Genomic DNA, 20,253 nt, shown 5'->3' with positions numbered 1-20,253 from the left:
AAATAAAAAAAAAAATGATACGAAAGTGATTTTTGGGCTGACATTAGAAATACGAACGACATTGAAATCATGCTCATCACGAATCACTACACCGACATTTCTTTGTTGAAGAAACTGAACCTATACATACAAAAACAAATAAGTAGCTGATATGTACACAAAATGAAATTTTATAAGACGATGAGTAAAGGGAACGAATATTACAGTTCGTTGTAAGTCTCCATCTAGCTGTAAAAAATGAGAATTTTTTTTTTTTTTTTTATAATCAGAACCTATAATACAAAAGTTTTTTTAAAATCTATGTACCGGTTTTTTTAAAAAAGACAACTTACATTATCCATAATGTTAGAGGTCGTTCCAGCTTAATATTGCCAAAACCTGTAATACAAAAGTTGACTTCAGTAAATACATATTAATCCAGTAAAGGTTTTGGAATACATAACTTATGTAAATACAAAAGTTATTTTAATTCACCAAGTGAAACCAAATGAAGCAATCAATAGATACTTAAATGGAATCAAACCTATCAATGGCTTAAGCTTTGTTGAATTTAATTGAACAAAAAGAGATTTAAATGGAACTGCAAAATTTATAAAGTTAATTCATATGACAAACTAATAAAAAATCATCAATCATTTTGAAATCCACAGTTAATTCATATGATAAAATATCTCATTCAAGGAATTAATAAAAAAATCACACTGGAAAAAAAAATCACACATATGACAAACTAATAACCCAACAATCATTTTCCGCCACCAAAAGGAGTTGTGTTTCTAATTTTCTTCTTCCAATTTTTCATTTTTTTTTATTAAAAAAAAAAAAGCCCTTTGTTTGGTTGCCTAGAAAGCAAAAACCCACTTCAGTTTGTTAATTAATTGGCACAAGTTTTGTTAGACATGGCTTTCTTAGACATGGCTTCTCAATATTATATATACATACTGGAATCATACATAAATAGGGGGTTTGAGGTTTGGAATCATATATATATATATATATATACGTCCATAATCATATATATATATATATATAAATAAAAATAAAAATAAAAGATTAATTTAACTCCTATCTATAGTGGTTAAATTTGAAACATTAGCTAAAAAGTCAAAAATTAATACAAAAAACCAACCCATTCTTTTCTCAACCCACAAAAAATAAACCCATCCAACACAAAAAATGTATGTTTCTTTTCTTCTTCCAATTTCCAATTTTTTTTTTTTTTAAAAAAACACCCTCTGTTTCGTTATGTAAAATTAGAATTATCTACTCAGAAAGACCCACTTAAGTCTTCATTCCAATGATTTTATCAATCAAAAGCTTTTCAAAACCATAGAAAATCAACACCCATTTCCCATTAAAGAATCAAACCCATTGGATGATGTTTCCACAATAGATGTTTATCTGCCACTGTAGATGTGGCAGATACATAAATAATTTCTATGTATAAACATCAGAAGTAGATGTTTATCCACACCCCTAGGACTATAGATGTTGGAAAAATAATTTTATAAACATTAAAAATAATTTCCCACAATTGGATGTGGCAGATACATAAAACCATGTGAGAAATCAAACATTTCAAATTAATTTTATAAATGCATATTAGATTGGGATCAAAATGCATATAAATAAAGCAGAACTCAATGGATACAAATGAAAGCACAATCAAAGTAAAGCAGAAATCACAGTACACAGCAAAGGTCCAATAATTCAAACCTTGGGGATAAAAGGTCGAACTGGATAATTCATCTCCAGAACAATTCAGATTAAATTCAGATTCAATTCTCTCTCAAACTATCAAATGTATATGGTATTACACATACGTATCAGACACATGAATTGAACTAAATAAACAATAGGATACCTTGAGTTCGGCCTAAAGTTCTTCACACTCATGACCTGTAACAATTGGCATAACATCTGCAACTGTCTTCTTCCCCTTCAGAATAATATCTGCCATCCATCAACAACTAAATGATAGTTCGAATCCTTACTCTTCTTTTTTCATAAAATTCAATTGAAATCTTGGTTAAAAACTTAATTTGATAGGAGTACTCCAATCCTTACTATTTTTTTTCAGCAAATCTTTTTGAAAAATTCCAAACTTATCCTAAAATCAGCTTTAACCATTTTTAAAAAAAGAAAACCATATTCAATCCTTACTCTTTTATAAATTAAAACCATCTTAAAACTCATTTCAAAACCATCTTCAAAACCCATTTCAAAACAATCTTGAAAACCATCTTCAAAACCCATTTTAGATCAAGTAACCATAATCGCATCTATATATAAAAGAGTTGATTCAATATTTGGGATATCTGTATTCTTAATATTTGCATTGTCCCTAATCATATATAACCAAATGTCATGTGGACTTGCAGTTCAATTTTCAAGTTTTGGCCCAAAAACATAAAACTGATACACTAATATGGAACCAATTAAGGCCATAAAAGTTGTCCACAATAGAAGTTATTAAATGGGAAGACTTGCAACTTATTATGATTATACCACATGTAAACAAATACATATAATTGTTTTACATATTTGATAATACATTCCGATATCTATTCATTAACATGCTCAGATTTAGTGCACATTCATACACATTTATCAAAAGAAACACCACAAAAAAAATGTCAATTTTGTTTATTACTATCAACAGTGGCGGCAATGACTTCCATTTTCTCAAATAACCTATACCCCACAATAAATAAAAAAAATACATATTGGAACGTGGCAAAGCAGCTTTAAAGATTCAAATGACATGGAAATTGCATGTTGGAGCAACTCTAATGGTATGCTTCCCCTTCATGCGAAAGCCAAAATTTGGCAACAACACTTCTAATTCATGTGCTATTTTTTGGTGCCAAATTATAACAATGCCAAAATTTGGCAAGAGCTCATCTCTCTATTCTCTAATGACAGAACCTATTTGTCAACAATTGTGACCATCTTAACTGTACTAAACAAATGTTTTTTTTTTTTTAATATACAAATTTAAAAGGACAAATGAAAGAAACACTGAAGTTGAATTTTTTAAACAACAGAGTCCAGCAAGGAAAGACCTAGTTGAATCAAAGAAAAAGAAAACAATAATTAAACAACATATATAATTGTCCCAATAACACTAACAATTTGTGTAAAATTCCAAGTTGACTCATTGAGAAAAAAAAGATTTCTAGATATTAGATCCAAAACACAACATGGTGTCTTCCCAAAGAAAATTTGAAAGAGATGAGAGGAGTACGTGTGTGTGTGTGTGTGTGTGTGAGAGAGAGAGAGAGAGAGAGAGAGAGAGAGAGAGAGCATGTGTGTTCAAAAACAGAGCCATCAGATTATAGAGGGTGTGTGTTCACAATGATATATATAATACACACAAATAGATACATGTTCAACATAAATCATCAAACCCATTTCATAAATCAAACCCATTAAATAATCAAACCCATTTCATAAATCAAAACCATGTTCAACATCAAACATTTCAAATTAACCATATCAGATTAACCATATCAAACATTTCAAACCCATTACATACATCTATATATATGTATACACATATACATCTATATATATATACATCCAAAAAGCAAATTATATATATATTATACACACAAATACATACATATTGGCTTGACAGAGAGAGAGAGAGAGAGGGGTAACTGGGGACGGTGACGGTGATGCTCTAGCCGGGGAAAAAAAAGATTTCTAGATATTAGATCCAAAACACAGCATAGTGTCTTCCCAAAGAAAATTTGAAAGAGATGAGAGGAGTACGTGAGAGAGAGAGAGAGAGAGAGAGAGAGAGAGAGCTTGTGTGTTCAAAAATAGAGCCATCAGATTAGAGAGGGTGTGTGTTCACAATGATATATATAATACACACAAATACATACATGTTCAACATAAATCATCAAACCCATTTCATAAATCTTACATAATGTGCTTAGAGTATCCAATAATTAAATTATTTTTTTTATCGGCAAAAGTTAGTTGTTAGTTATTAAATTAGTATTTATGGGAGTCAGACTCCTCGCCCTTTGCAAAGTACCCAATGTTTATTTCCTTAATTCAACTTCCCTAAAGAGAGTTGAATACATTACCTTCCCCTAGGAATTAAGCCTTTCGGAAAGTTATAGTGGTCGGCTAAGCTAAACCTAGTTGGTTACAATCATTATTACAGAGGGTACGTGTGTGTGTGAGAGAGAGAGAGAGAGAGAGAGAGAGAGAGAAAGAGAACGTGTGTGTTCAAAAACAGAGCCATCAGATTACAGAGGGTGTGTTCACAATGATATATATAATACACACAAATACATACATGTTCAACATAAATCATCAAACCCATTTCATAAATCAAACCCATTAAATAATCAAGGTTTTTGGTTATGTCATTAATTTATATTACTACATAAATAATATTACATAATGTGCTTAGAGTATCCAATAATTAAATTATTTTTTTTATCGGCAAAAGTTAGTTGTTAGTTATTAGTATTTATGGGAGTCAGACTCCTCGCCCTTTGCAAAGTACCAAGTGTTTATTTCCTTAATTCAACTTCCCTGAAGAGAGTTCAATACATTACCTTCCCCTAGGAATTAAGCCTTTAGGAAAGTTGAAGTGGTCAACTAAGCTAAACCTAGTTGGTTATCCAATAATTAAACTTTACCAAATACTTTAGGAAAATTCTATTATACACATCACTCTTGTGGTATGTACCATATGTACCAATTACGATGTTTGTAATGTTTACGTATAACCTATTCTGGTATTAGTTATAATTAAATTAAATTTACTGTGATATTAATTATAATATTAGTTTGATTATGTATGTCTTATGTAATATTTGATTATGACTCAATTTTTTTTTAGTTACAACATTAAAAGAATTCAATTATGACATTTATAATGATTAATTTTATAAATATCATAATTTACATATAGTACATATATTTAAAAAATGGGGGAATTACTTAACAGTGAAGCAGAAAGAAAAAATACAAACATATGAGATATAAGTGATTCTGTTATGAGGTGTAAGTAAAAAATTATAGGGATGCAAGTCTCATTTGTTACCCTTTATATTTGTGTATTTTTTTTTCCCTATTACACTATTAAGAAATTAAAAAAAAAAAACAAAAAAGTAAAACAAACAAAATCAGTGAGCCATCTTTTCAACACATAATAAAAAACAAATATAATGGCTATTACAAAATAAAAAACAAAATCACTATTAACATACTATCACAACTAAAAAACATAATCTGCAGAACCGTAAATAATAAAAAACAAAATCACTATTACAAAATAAAAAACACTTCAACACATCTTTTCGAAAAAGTAAAACAAAACAAAATAAATAAAACGCTCAATCAGTGAGCCAAACAGTGTCTCATTCCTATCCTAAAACCCATCCCTCAATTACAGGGTTTCTGCCAAAATCTACAGAACAGTAAATAAACAAAATCTAATCCTTTTCAAACCCATGTTTTTCAAAATCTGCATCATGTTTTTCAAATCCATTTCAAACCCATTTCTACAAAATTAAATACAAAATCAAACCCATTTCAAACCCATCTGTTCAGTACGTGCATCATGTTTTTCAAATACAAAATCAAACCCATTTCAAACCCATGTTCAGTACGTGTCTCATTCCTACAAAATCAAACCCATTTCAAACCCATTTTATAAATCAAACCCATTAAATAATCAAACCCATTTCATAAATCAAAATTATGTTCAACATCAAACATTTCAAATTAACCATATCAAACATTTCAAACCCATTGCACATATACATATATATACATATATATACACACAGATGGGTTTGAAATGGGTTTGATTTTGTATTTGATTTCTATATACACATATACACATATACATCAAACATTTTGGGTTTGATTTCTATATACACATATACATATATATACATCCAAAATATACACACAAATACATACATATTGGCTTGGCCGGGGACAGACTTCGGTCCGGTTCCGGCAGTGACGACTCCCTTGTCGACGGCAGAGAGGGAGGGAGGAAGAGAGAAGATGAAGACAGGGAAGCACGGCAAGAGTTGGGTTTTGACAGGGAAGCACGGGAATGGGCTCCAATGGAGGGAGGGAGGGAGAGAGAGAGAGTGTGTTCAAAATTTGAAAACAGAACAGAGGAGAGGAGAATGTGTGAGAGAGAGAGAGGGTGTGTGTTGAGAGAGTGTGTGTTGAAAGAGATGAGAGTGAGATGTTTTTAGCCATCAAATCAATCTAATGGTCAAAATTTGGACAAAGGGACAAAAGTCCCATCCGGATTCAAAAATCTGAGCTATATAGATTTTATAGATTATTTTCACATTTTAATGTCATTAAATATTTTTATATTTCAAGTATATGTATATTAGGTATTTATATAAGTGTTCTATTTTTATATCTATTTAGTAGTTAGTTGTGTATTTAACTTTGCATGGATTAAATATATTAAATGAGATCACAGTGTTAACCAGTAGAAGTTGGTGAGATGGCACAGTAACCCTTTATTTCTCGATTTGTGATCTCATCACAGATTCAAACCTTGTGGTTGTATCTTTATTTTATAGTACATCACCCTCAAATCAGTGGGGCGACATATGGTGTGCACAACACAATATGACTATCCCCATGTGTCACTCAGTTATTGGTTAAGAGTGCCTGGTAGATCCGTGATGGATTGGCTCCGATCAATCCACGCATTACCAAAAAGTAATTTGTGAATTGAGTAAGATCTTGAACTAAATCCCAATAACTGTAGCTATCATGTAGCGGATTAGGTGACTTGGATTGAGATTTATAAGATTTACTTTGAGTAGAACATTAGTAAATGTGGGACACGTCATTTTTTTCCCAAGGCAATTATTTCCTTGCATGACAACTTTTTACGGAAAGACCTCATAACATGAGCAGAGTTAAGTTTTTTTCAGGATTGGTGAATAAAATGACATTTCTAAGGAACAGTTACACAATTTTTGGTCACAAAGCAGATATAGGTATAAATCAAACTCAACAAAAAAAAAAAAAAAAATGCAATAGATAGGATCTTTAAATTGTTATAGTGTAGTCTTAAGAGAGCATAATAAAACAAATACTTTTAGAGAAGTAAATACTACTATCTGCAAAGAGAAATAGTGAGACCTTACATGGATATTTAAAAGCTTCAAATCTTGCCTTGTAGTGAATTTCCACTTTCTGCTAATTGATCCATCAAACTTGCATCCCGTTTTAGTTCGACAAAGATACTAGCCAGATAATCTTGTCTTCCACTCCACTCAAATTCATGCCACTTCAATGAATCCCACCGTTCAATCTCTCCTTTGATCACTTTTAGATCGTTACTGGACAATTCCATGGGAGAAAGTTTTTCAAGCATTGGGCAAGCATAGATGATAATCCTTTCTAATTTCGGTGCAATGCAAAGGCAACTTGAAATGCTAACCAATTCAGGTAGGTCAAGAAGTGATATTTCCTTCGAACTTGGAAGAAATTGATTTGATTCAAAGTAGGAAGATTCCTGACTTACTAGGCTGTTGATTTTGGGGCAATCTTCAATTACAAGCTTTTCATCTAGATTACCAGGCAAGTTTGTTGTAAAAAGTAGTCAAATTGAGACAAGTATGCAAGGCCAAGGATTTCAGTTTGGATAGACAACCCTTCTCAGATGCTTCTCAAATTCATTTTGCAATGAAAACCCAAGTATTCTAGCGATCCCAGTTCCAGCTTTTTATCAACGCCTGATTCTCCTCCTGTGCAGAATTCTCCTCCATCTATAATAGTTTGAAGCTCATTGCATTCAACCAACAAGCAAAATTTCAGCTCAACCATATTTTCATTTCCAAATTCAGATAGCTTCTTGACAGTCCAATGTCGTTCTAGGAAAAAAGCACAAGTATATTTGAGTGCATTTTGGATTTCAATCGGTATGTACTTGCCGTTTCTATATTTTATGTAATTTTCTTGTTTTTCAACTCTTCTTCAACTTCATGTGGTAGGTAAGATATGATGCACTGCTTCTGATGGCCAACAGTAAATTTGAAATTTTGTACAGCCGTGAATACTTTCAGTAGTCCAACTTCTGGAAAATACAATTTTACAGTCATCAACCTTCTTAGAAAAAACAGCTCATTTGCAACATCTTTTATATCAGCTACCCACTCATTATCATCTGGATTTACATCAATGCTCACTAATTTCAACACAGAGGCTTGCTAATAACCCTGTTGGAATCCTTTTGTGTATCTTCTTACCTTCTCTTTAGCTGCTTCCATATCCATAAAGGGATACTTTCAAGCATTCCAAAAATCCAAGTCTTGAAATTTCCCTAGGAAGATACATAATCTCAGTTCCTTCAAGATCAAGCACCAGGAGTTTCGAAAGTGTTCCAATTTCGTGTGGCAGTTCTCTTAAGAGTGCACAACCTCTTAAAAATAATTCTTGGAGGGAAACTAATCTGGAAATAGATGCTGGCAAAGACTTTATGCTCATATGGGACAAATCTAGAACTCGAAGCATGGGCATACACTCAAAGAATGAAGTAGGAATTTCCATAAGGTTGTAGTTCTTTTGTAAGAACAGTGTTACAAGAGAAGGGCAATTTGGTTTCTCTGGTAGCTCAGACAGATGATCATTGTTCAGCTATATCTCCTTCGCATCCCACTCTGCAACCTCTGGTGCCTCTGATAATCCTTAAGATACAGAGGATGTAAATGTGGAATAAAGTGATTCAAGAGTACATCTCTTGTTTCTTCTCGCATTCGAACATAACCTTTGTTGACCCTCTCTAACAAGAAGGATTTGATAAGATCTTTGAGCACATGCTTTCCTGCTGTTTTTGTTTTTATCAAATCATTCTCGATCCAACAGGACACTAATGAACATATTTTGAGTTCTATAACCTTAGTGACTGAAGTGCATAAATGTTTTATGCAATGTTTTCTAACAATGCTCTTGCGTTCCCAAACAAATTTTAATTCACTTGTACCTTCCACCGGAGGAAAGATTGGAAGATGATATTCTAGAAATGCCAGTTTCCAGACCCCACCATTAGTGACAGATTTTAAGGCCCTTGCGAGTAGAATGATGGCAAGTAAATGGTTGTGGCATGCTTTAATTAAATGTAAGGCCATTAATTCAATAATAGAAGCAGGAATATTGTTAACATTATTCCAGAACAACGTCCATGGTAGCAGAAGATCCTGTGTCTTTATATTAAGATCCACGGGCATTATCTGATATATGTCAATGGTCTGAGATGGAAGCACCACTGATCCGTGTTCAGGGATTTTCAAGTCGTGTAGATCTGTCTTTTCATCGTCACAATGCAGAAATAGTAAAAATTTGTATGGTTTGAGTGCTTCATCTAGTGGGAGTGAAATTTCAGTTACTACAAGTCTATGTATCTGTTCTGCAATGTGAGTTTGGACCTCACTAATGCTTCGACATTGTGAAACACAGACGCTGATGACTACTTCAAACATGCTTCTCATCTCTGGTAGATCTGCCAAGTCTTTAGTTACCATCTCCGCATCTTGGCCAGAAATCCCAATCACCTTAAGAAGTTCCCCCTTAACACACTGTAAAATTTGGCGAATAGCAAAATTGTACCGTTCTGCTCCACTTATCAGTTCATACCTTTCTGCTTGTACAGCAATGCCAGCCATTTTTAGACTTGCATAATAGAGGTTGATGTCAAAATCATACTTGGCCAGACAACGGTCAACATCCTCCAGTACCGCAGGAATGTCTGTCTCAATTAGCTCAACTAAATTAATATTATGAGTCACATTTTCCTCCATAGCAGCAGCAGCAGCATCTAATCTTTTTATCATCCGATTGAGCTTGATGAAGTTATCCCGGGGGAAGAACAAGTCAGCCTGACCTGTTGCTGATTTCATAGGATATGACAAGAGGAGGTGTAATAAGTCCTTCCTTCAGTTTTGCTTGTTGGCTCGCTGCTTCAAGAGCTTGACTTCCAACTTCATTCTACCTTGTGATAGTGCTCTTCCCAAGGAAATGACTGTTTGGTCTTTTCCACTACTGTGGGGACTGTTTCCCACAGTACTTATCATTTTAGGAATCTCATCCATTGCAACCCAGCTGGTGTGAAATCAGAACTGCAAAATTGATTAAGGGAAGCTCATGCATTTTGAACATCATAGATAATAGCAGCAGTTTTCCAAAGATGTATTACAGTACTTCGATTCATTTGGTAGTATATACTACTTGCTGCTTGGGTAAGAGAAGGACAAACTTGTTTGTGGTGTTTATACTTTATCACCCAATAAATAGTCATTTACTTATTAGTGGATAACCAAAGCACAACTAAAATTCAATTTGTTTGGGGTTTTTGTGTATTTGGGGTTTTTGTGTATTTATCCTTATTTGTTTGTTTTCAGCACGAGTAATGCCATGCATAACAACATAACGTGGTAAACAAAATATTAAAGTTGTGTTTGGTTCATGGATTTGGGTAGGGATATAGAAAGGGAAAGGGGAAAGATGGGTGAAGTGAAATGTAGGTGACTTTTCCCTTTCCAAATCCCTATCCAAATCCCTATCCAAATCCATGAACCAAACACAGCATAAATGCAGTAAGAAACTGAGGTATCTGAGCATTACTCCAGCAGCATAAGCCCAGGGGCAGCTGCCCCATCCCAATCTTTCAAAAAATTACCATTTACCTATAGGGCATGTTTGATTGGATGGATTAGAGCATGGGATTGAGATTATTAATCCGTGGGCCCAATTATCCTATGTTTGTTTTAACATTTTGGTTTAGGATTATTAATCCAATAGATAATTAATCCAACAAATTTGTAGGATTATTAGTAATGGGATAGGGGTGGGATTATTAATCCAATGAGTAATTTATCCTATTAATCCAATTGGATAGTGAATACCACACTAATTTAATAGGATTATTAATACCTCATTATTAATCTTGTGAATCAAACATGACAATAGTGTTCAAACAGTTGTTCCATTTGTTCCCTCTAAAACTATATATATGCCTGCCCCTTTTCTTGTAGCCACTCTTTTTTTCAACAAAACTATTGCAATTTACCACTTCAATGTTTATTTAGCCATAAAGTCCTTATGTGTGTGTGTGTGTATATATACATATATCACCTTAATTTTACATATATACATATAGTTGGACTACCGGGTAGTCGTAATCGCCAACGGGCAAGCTCTGGTCCTCTCTACCCACCACAATTCATTGTAAGTTTGTAATCTCTATCTCTATCTCTCTCTGTCACACATACACACAAATAAAATAGGGGTTCTATGTTTGAAGCCATAGTACTCCATAAGCTGGAACCATAAGAATCTCATTGATCCAATGCCATATTAAAAAGTAATGGCTGTTTACAGCTCAGTTTCGATGGCATGAATCTTAAGGTGGATGAGAACGTAATTATGAGTTTCCATGATTCCACTATTTAGAACAAATTGGAATGTGAAAGTGATTCACGAGATTACGTACTGAAGCTGTATCACTTTCTCAAACTAAGCAGCAATTTGATCCTCTCACTCCTCCATAGTAATCTCCCATTCTTGGAGAACTATAAACTATTTAAGAGTTAAAAAAAAATAAAAAAATAAAAAAAAGAGTAGATGGGTCAAAATATTTAAAATTTTATCATTTTCCCATAGAGAATTCCTGATTAAACCAAATGTTTGAATAATATTGACACAATAATTTTTTTTACTAATAATGAGATTCTGGGAAATGAAATTCACATTCCTTCTCTTTGATTCTTACCATTCAAACATAGCCAAAAGGGCAAAGACAATACCCCCTAAATGTTGATCCTCTTGGACCTTGAGGTGACAATCCTCCTCAATCATGTTGCATCATACAAACAACCCAATTCTTTTGCAAGTTTTGGAGGGGATAAAAATAAAATACATCAAGTAGAAGGAGGATAAAAATTAATATATGTGATCTCAACGTTCTCAACAATGTTGGTTCTCTTCTTACCCTATCACTATCACAAAAAGCTATTAAATATGTTGCTTGCAATAATTTAAAATCTCATTATTTACATATTTATTCAGCCAATTAATGATTTTTTTTTTTTTTCATTTTAGTTATGTTTCGTATTAGTTTTCTGTCATAATATAAACAGTTACAACAGTCATACTTGTGAGCTCAATGTCAACTTAATTTCTCTTATTAACTAGTGGATACTGGTTACATATTCATTATTTTACATACTTTAACCATAGTTGTGAGATATGATAGAAAAGATTTACAATTACATACAAGACAAAATATACAAATATTCATGAAAATTACGGTTTTCATACGTCGTTGTTGATGGTCTCATGCGTGTGACAAAAACGAGTATATGACTAAAAGCAGTTCACTACTAGGAAGTTTTGTTAGTACCATATAAGATAATAGATGGCTTGTTTGTATCCATTCTTATGACAGCTTGTTATTGCGTATCTTTTTCCTCTAATGTGTATAAATATATATTGGGAAATGATATTCACACTTCACTTTTAGCCTCTCATACTCTAAAATCCATATATCTAATTAAATCAGTGTAAATCTATAACAACCTAAGATATGGAAAAAAGAAGAAAAAAAAAAGAAAAGAGAAATACACTAGAATATATATGCATCCCATCAACTATAGAAAGGGAAAAAATGAGACCACGTTAAGGTTTGATCTTATACTATATATATATATATATATTTTTTCCCTCTATTGTAAACTAGTCAATAATTAGTAAGACCTTTTGTTTTTGGTAAATAAAATTATTAAGACTTTTATGGTTCGATAGACACCAATTTGTTGAAAGTTGTGCATAAGCATATATGTTACCAAAAAAATATTTATATGATAGCAGTTTTATATTTAAATTTTTCTTGGCCATTTAATTTCTTATTGCACAAACAAGATCTGACTACTACACTCATAATATTGTCATAGTCTTATTTAATGTTTGCAGATTACAACCCCATTATGTAAGATTTCAATTGACTTTTGTTATGATAAAATCCTAGCATGTAAAATATGCACTCGAGTCGTGCATCTCAGGCTTGTAATATAATCAAGGTTGAATTTTGTCATTATTTTCATCACCTTGTCGGGGGGGAAAACAAAAGTCTAAATTACAATATTTATTGCGTGCGCACGCACACACATATATTCATCTGCGTTTTCAATATATTCACATCCAAATCTTTAATTTGGATTACGGTGACATTAGCTAAGAAAGTCTTAACATAGTTAACCCTACTAATTTCCAAATCGTATGGGGGTGCCCAGCACAAACATATAAAGAGGGATTGGATGATCCATGTTCTCTCTTTCTCTGAGGAACTGGTCTTATTTTAGAGTTCTAAAGTTATCAGCTTCATTGTCAGCATAAAACAAAAGGAAGTGGTTTTTGCTTACCTACAATGTGTCTTTAGTTATGGACACATGCACATTTTAAAACAATTTCAAAACATCATCAATATTGCAGGTTCAAAGTTTCTCAAATATATGTATAAATGAAGTATAGATGCAAGTATGAGTGCTGGTACAGATACGTTATGGTATCCCAATAAGGCAAAACTTTAAAAAAATAATAGTAATAAGATACGGGTAGAACCGGGTACATTCATAAATAAATAAATAATAAAACTTGAGAACCCTAAAACATGATCCCTAAGGCTGTTCTTGGTTGGAAGATTTGATAAGGGAAATAGAAAGAAAGCATAAAGAATTGATACGATTCGAATTCCAAGCTATTTTTTGTTGAGTTGGGAAATGGACAAAAAAAACAGCCAAAGTGAACCCAAAAGATAAAAAGTGGGATTGCATATTTCTCTCACTTTCTTTTCCCCTATGTTTGGTTGATTCAGATGTTTTGGCTTTTGTAGAGTTTGGGAACGATTTGATATCTTAGCATTTTTTTCCCCTTACACTATGTTTGGTTGGGGAATTTAGGAAATAATTTGGAAAGGAAAAGGAAAAAGATGTTTGAAACTAGGTAAAATACAAGTATATTTTATTCACATTTCACCTACCTTTTCCTTTTTCCTTTCTATTTCCAAATCCCTTCCCAAATCTCCCAACCAAACACAACGTTAGCATCTGAACTTTTGTATTTTTTACATCATCAGGATGCTTTTCTAATAAATTTGCTTATTTATCCCCCCCCCCCCCAAAAAAAAAAAGAAAAAGAAAAAGAAGATAAAAAGTGGGATTACATTTCTCTCTCACTTTCTTTTCCCCTATATTTTCCGTTATAACCCAACTAAAAGTGGGATTACATTTCTTTTTCCCTTTCTATTTCTCTCATCAAATCCCCTAACCAAACACAGACGAAGTTTATCCACAATGATGTGGACTACTCCATGTTAGTTATTGATTGTTTTAAAAATGAACCACCTAAGACCTAACCCCCTACCACCTGAAGGGTAGTTTAGGAGTCATTTTTTAGGAATCTCTAGTATTTCTCTATAAAATAAATATATAAATTTATAGCAACAGATGTGCACACCTTCTAGTAAATATACATGAGTAATGATATATGCAAACAAAAAATATTCATCCATAATGATGTGGCTCAATTTATAGTATATACCATTTAATTTAAAACAAAATACCCATAAAAATGAAATTTATTTACCAAAATGGCATGTCATTCTTGTGATGATTTTTGTATGAATTTTATATATGAAAAATGTTTTGCAGTATGTACACACACACAAGTATGAGTACAATACAATACAACGCAGCAAGAATCCTATAAGCTTTACCAACAATATTTGGTAACAAATCAACAATCAAGTCTTTCAACATTCTAAACAAAAGCAATAACAAATTGTGTCTTCAACCGAACAAGAATTCTATAAGCTTTACCAAGAATTGAAATTAACTAAAAATTAACAATTAAAATGTCATAGCCTTACCTAAGTTTAAGGGCAAAGAACTGAGAAACCTTGCAGAAAATCTCCAGAAAGTGAAACTACTGAGCTTCAATCTGCTGCAATCCAAAAAAGTAGGCTTCGGAGGTGTAACCTTACAAATCTGACATGCCACAAAGAGTTCAATTGGGATTTCTGAGTTGAGTGAGAGAGAGCAAAACTGAGGAACTAGGGTTTTCCCAAAGTGAGAGTACTTGAAACCGTTCGTCAAGTTCAAACTGTTGTTGGTATATTGAATTGGGAATGAATTTGTGGAAGAAGGAAAAGTCTGTAAAATTTTGATTCTACTTCACCCAAATTTTATTTATTTTTTAATTTTTTTTTAAAATACTTGTAGTGCAATAAAGCCTATTTTGGGAAGACGGTGAACAGTGACTTTTTGGTTTTTAATTAAGCTTTTGTTTTTTTTAGACAAATGATTTGAAAAATTAGTAAAAAGTTTACTTTTGATTTTTTTTATTAATATTTGTTTATAATGTCAAATCACAATAAAATGATTAAATTATCCCCATTCAATTTAAAATATTTATAACTTCATCCGTGTAACATATTTTGACCTATGAGGGATAGAATTGTAATTTCACCCATGGCTGAAAATCAACTTCTCAAATAAAAAAAATACAAAAAAATCCAAACTTTTAACTAGGGGTGTAATTTTGGCCCATGGCCCGCGGGCGGCCCGAGGTAGGTCCGACCTGTTAAAGCCCGTTAAGGCCCGAGCCCAAGCCCAGCCCGAGGTCTTGGGCCATCGTTTTGAAGCCTAACCTAGCCCATGGGCCCAGCCCGCGTGGTCCGGCCCAGCCCACCCGAGGCCCAGTGTTATTTTTAATGGAAAATAATAAAATCTTGGTGGAAAAAAATTAAAAAAATTAAAAAATTGTTTAGGCCCGCCCATGCCCAAGCCCAAGGACCCAACCCACTGGCCGGACCAAAGCCCGAATACCCCTGGGCCTAGTTTTCTAGCTCGTGGCCTGGCCCGACCCGATTTTTGATGGGAGCCCGCAAGGCCCAACATGGGCCGGGCCAAAATTACACCCCTGCTTTTAACTTTTACTACAAATCTAAAAAAAGTGACTAAAAATCAAATTCTCAAAACACCCCTACGTAATGCACAAGCATACACCCAAGTGACTGGGTTTCACATCATTGCAATTTATATCCGCCTGAAACAATTTTAAAAAATAATTTTTTAAGAAGAGTTTATAAAATTTAAATACTTATTTGGTGGTATGTTTTGATAATAGTTTTGAAATTTAAAATAATTTTTTTAATTTTATTTTATAGTTTAATAGATGTATGTGAGAGAAAAATAATTGATTGATATATAAGATGTGAGAAAAAGAGAGGGGAGAGAGAAAAAATGATTGATTGATGTGTAAATAAAAGTGATTTTGAAATTTTTTTTTTTCAAAAAATTTTAACCAAACAAATTTTCGGGATTTTTTTCAAAATTGTATTTCTAGATACAAACCAAACAAGGCATCATGTTCAATTTTTTAATACTAACATATATTTTGTATTGATTTTAGGGGTTATTACATTCTGGTGGATGTATTAAAAAAAAATATAAATTGATGAAAATGTTTAAATTTTTAATTATTAATATTTTATAAAATTTCTCATTATTTTGTAATTATTTTTTTAAAATCCCCATTGATATGATATTTTCCCTTGATTTTAATGTACATATATGATCATAAGTGAAGTTTTTTTTTTTTAGATTGGATAACCAAAATCAATTACAAAGCTTCTTGAAGAGTTAACGACAAAAGAGACAGAGGAACATCTTTCATTCGTACTAAATAACTCATTTATTCAACATGTCATTCGAGCCAATCCATGAGTCATCTTATTATCAAGTCGAGCCGTATGTAAAATATGAAAACATTGGAACTGTCGACCTTTCTCAAAAGCACCTTGCAGAATGTGACCAAAAGGAGAGAGAAAATACGTACCATCACAGCTAACATTCACAACAGTGAGTGAATCACCCTCAACATGAATGTCACGAAGCCCAAACTCAGGAGTGAAGTTAATTTCATTTCGAATGATTCTAAATTATATTGGGAAAATAAAAAATAATAATCGAGGGTTTCACTCTGATAATAAAATCAAATCTTCATTTTAGAGGAATTTGGTCAAAATTCCTTCATAACAAAACTTTCATGTATTAATAATAAACACAAATCTTTTTTCTTAAAAAGACCAACACACATCACTATTATGAAAATATCTTTATTGGATAAATTTATATTTCAAATTTTAAAATAATAAAACTTTTGATATATATGTCACTTTTTAATAAAAAAAAAATTAATCTTAAAAAGAATAGTAAAATTTTACTGTTGACGAATTTTACTGTTGAAACTAGCGTCAACAGTAAAATTTTACTTAATTTCATAGTAAACCTTACTGTAAAATTTTAGTATTTAAATAGTGAAATATCATTACCATTGCTAAACACTATAATCATTATAACTGTTACCGCCACAAGTAATACAAGATTGATTTATATAGGAAATGATTGAACGAAGGAAAAAAATGATTGAGTAAAGGAAAGAGATGAATGAACAAAGAATAGACATATTGACAGGGATATTGTCGATAATAATAATGTGAAAAGTTGTCACGACCCCAAACCTGCCCCTATAGATTTAGCATCATAATCGCCCGATAATCCTAAGATTATCGAAGGCCTCTGAAATAGATTAGCAAATTAAGGAGCTAGCAGAAGCAAATATTAAGAATATAATAGTCCATAGAGTTGTGCAGACTTATATGAGACAGAAATTTTTAAACTTTATATATATATATTATGATCTCATCTTTACATTAGTTCAAAAACAGATAAGTAAAAAGAAGACTTAGCACTCCATACAGAATACCCATAAACTTGTCCAAACAGAAGAAAAGAAAATAAAACAAAACTATTCACTTAACATAACATTGAACACAAAGACTTTTGAAAACCTCCATGTGAGGCGCATTGATTAGCTTGACAAAAATAGATCCAGACTGGAAGTCTCAAGCCTGGTCACGCACCTGATCACCTACATACATAATATAAATAATGAACTGGAGCCCAATAAATAGCAACAAAGTAAAGGATTTATGAATGATGTCCATAACAGATTCAGAAATCATAATTCAGATCAGAAACAAGTTCATATACTTATTTAGACTTGTAAGCAGTCATATATGGTACATCCATTAGCGCTAACAGATTGAATTGGTCATAAAGACCCATATGCATAGCAGATAGTCATTAAGACCCATATTCACATGAAGTAGTCATAAGACCCACTTGCTGATCATATAATTGATTATGCATAATCAGTTCCATGAATAGAATCCACTTGATACCCTGGTACCAAGTAACATATAATAGATATACATGATGTTAAGGATGCCACGAATACATTTCAGAAATTGGACAATCATTCGTGATTCACAAAATAGCATTTCAAAAAACAGATCATATCATATCAGTCAGAAAATACTTATAGTCAAACATAGCTTTACAGAGTTGTTACTCACAGATAGCTCCAGAAGCAGAACAAACAATGTAGACAGATCGGTCGGATAATAGCGCGTGACCTGCACATAAACACATGACAAATACATATTGAAGCATACACTCTGAATACACTTAACTTATTACATTTCTTTCTTAGTGTGTTTCTAATTCATATCCTTATTATTGTAGTCTAAACCATGGCTTAAAAATGCCTAAGATGGAATGAGGATACAATTATGCACTTTGAAATACTTAGCAAAATTTCAAAAAACAGAACAGTTCGTTCGAGCGAAGCTTTGGTCGCTCGAGCGATTTGCAAAGTCTGCAAAAGTACCAGATGCTCTCTTTTTATGCTCGAGCTAACTTGTGGTTGCTCGAGCCATGTACCTTGCAAAGGTGAGTTCGCTCGAGCGAAACTTTGGTTGCACGAGCCAACTGCCTCGACTGCAAAAGTACTTGGAGCATGCAAAGTGCGCTTGAGCAATGAAGCGAAATTATGGAAATTCTAGAATTCTGTTATGAGTTCAAAACATGAGTTTAAAGCTTCAAACCTGTTCTTTTGGGCCACATTTGAAGAAAACATTTAGACAATTAAACAAAAACATGGAATGGAAATTAATTCATGGAATCAAGCCCCAAAAGCATGCCAATCATTCAAATTTACACTTAAAACTCCATTTGCATAACATGCATGTAATGAATGGAAGTTCTTTCTTTTCAAAACTTAAATACATAAAGTGATAAGTATAAAACCATCTTAAACTCTCAACCTTAAACACAAATAACACCATGCATGTGAGAATTCTTAGAGAACAACCTCAAAATGCCATGAAATATGCATGCATGCATGTATGAGCTTTAATTCTTCAATCTTAGCTTGATTCTTGACTTAATCTTTCTTTCCTTCTTGAATTCCTACACTAATGGCGTGGATGCAAAGTTTGAAGAGCATGATTCTTATCTAGAGTTCTCAATTTCCTTTGAATCCTAGCAATTCTTGAACAATTCTCCCTTTTCCCTTCTTTGAGCACAAATTCTCTCATTCTTTCTCACTCTCTCTACTTTTTTGTCTTCAAAAATAATGACAATGAGAAGTTTAGAAACTCATATTAGCCTTATATAGGCTCAATTAGCTTAGGAAAATTAATTATGATTAGAGCTAAGTTTATTCAACTTAATAATTAATTTATTCTAATTATTTGATTCTAAATTGAATTCTAATTAAACTTACCATAGGGTTCTAAAAATTCCAATTAACACATAAACATAGTCAATTTCGTGTTCGGATGCCGATAAGGCCTTCAATTACCAGAACAAAGTAGAATTCTGAACAGATATTCCTACAACTAGATAAGAATGCAAAACACATGTAAAATGCACAATTAACACATAATCTCATTCTTAAATCTTAACTAACATTATTAATTACAAATTAACGGCTAATTATGGATTAGGGTTATTACAAAGGTACTCAAAAATTTGAACAAAATCATGACTATATATACTAAAGGGTAAAATCATCAAGAAAAATATGATAATAACAAATTTTGTCCTCCACAATGGACATTCATATTTCTAAGGGTTTTTCAAGCTACTAAAATATTCATTGTCCTTTTGACAAGAAATGAGAGCCTAGATTTATGACCAAACTTACCTATTACGTATTTAAATTTAAGTTCTTAATTTTTTAAAATTATAGCAATTCTAACAATCTGCTAATTATAACTAACAAAATACAAGTCATTTAGATAATTTAACTATTTTTTGTTGATGGTACTGAATT

General features: G+C 32.4%; 1 protein-coding gene and 1 long non-coding RNA gene across 2 annotated transcripts; both read right to left on the bottom strand.

Moving 5' to 3' along the window:
- Positions 1-6,266, bottom strand: LOC114286308 (uncharacterized). Its single transcript, XR_014333039.1, has 4 exons — positions 5,956-6,266; positions 1,865-1,953; positions 333-378; positions 1-120 (listed from the first exon to the last, which is right to left on the bottom strand). It is a non-coding gene; the product is annotated as an uncharacterized LOC114286308 (long non-coding RNA).
- A 2,213-nt stretch (positions 6,267-8,479) lies between these two features.
- On the bottom strand, positions 8,480-15,235 carry LOC114281400 (uncharacterized). Its single transcript, XM_028223844.2, has 2 exons — positions 14,939-15,235; positions 8,480-10,133 (listed from the first exon to the last, which is right to left on the bottom strand). Exon 2 carries the CDS (start codon positions 9,912-9,914, stop codon positions 8,652-8,654), a length of 1,263 nt encoding a protein of 420 aa, XP_028079645.2. The 5' UTR covers positions 9,915-10,133; positions 14,939-15,235; the 3' UTR covers positions 8,480-8,651.
- Between the last annotated feature and the right edge of the window lie 5,018 nt (positions 15,236-20,253).

This window comes from Camellia sinensis, chromosome 6 (genome assembly GCF_055761805.1).
Source record: "Camellia sinensis isolate YWXY chromosome 6, ASM5576180v1, whole genome shotgun sequence".
Classification (NCBI taxonomy): Eukaryota; Viridiplantae; Streptophyta; class Magnoliopsida; order Ericales; family Theaceae; genus Camellia; species Camellia sinensis.
Note: the sequence above shows the minus strand (reverse complement) of the source record. Positions and strands in the feature narration are given on the sequence as shown.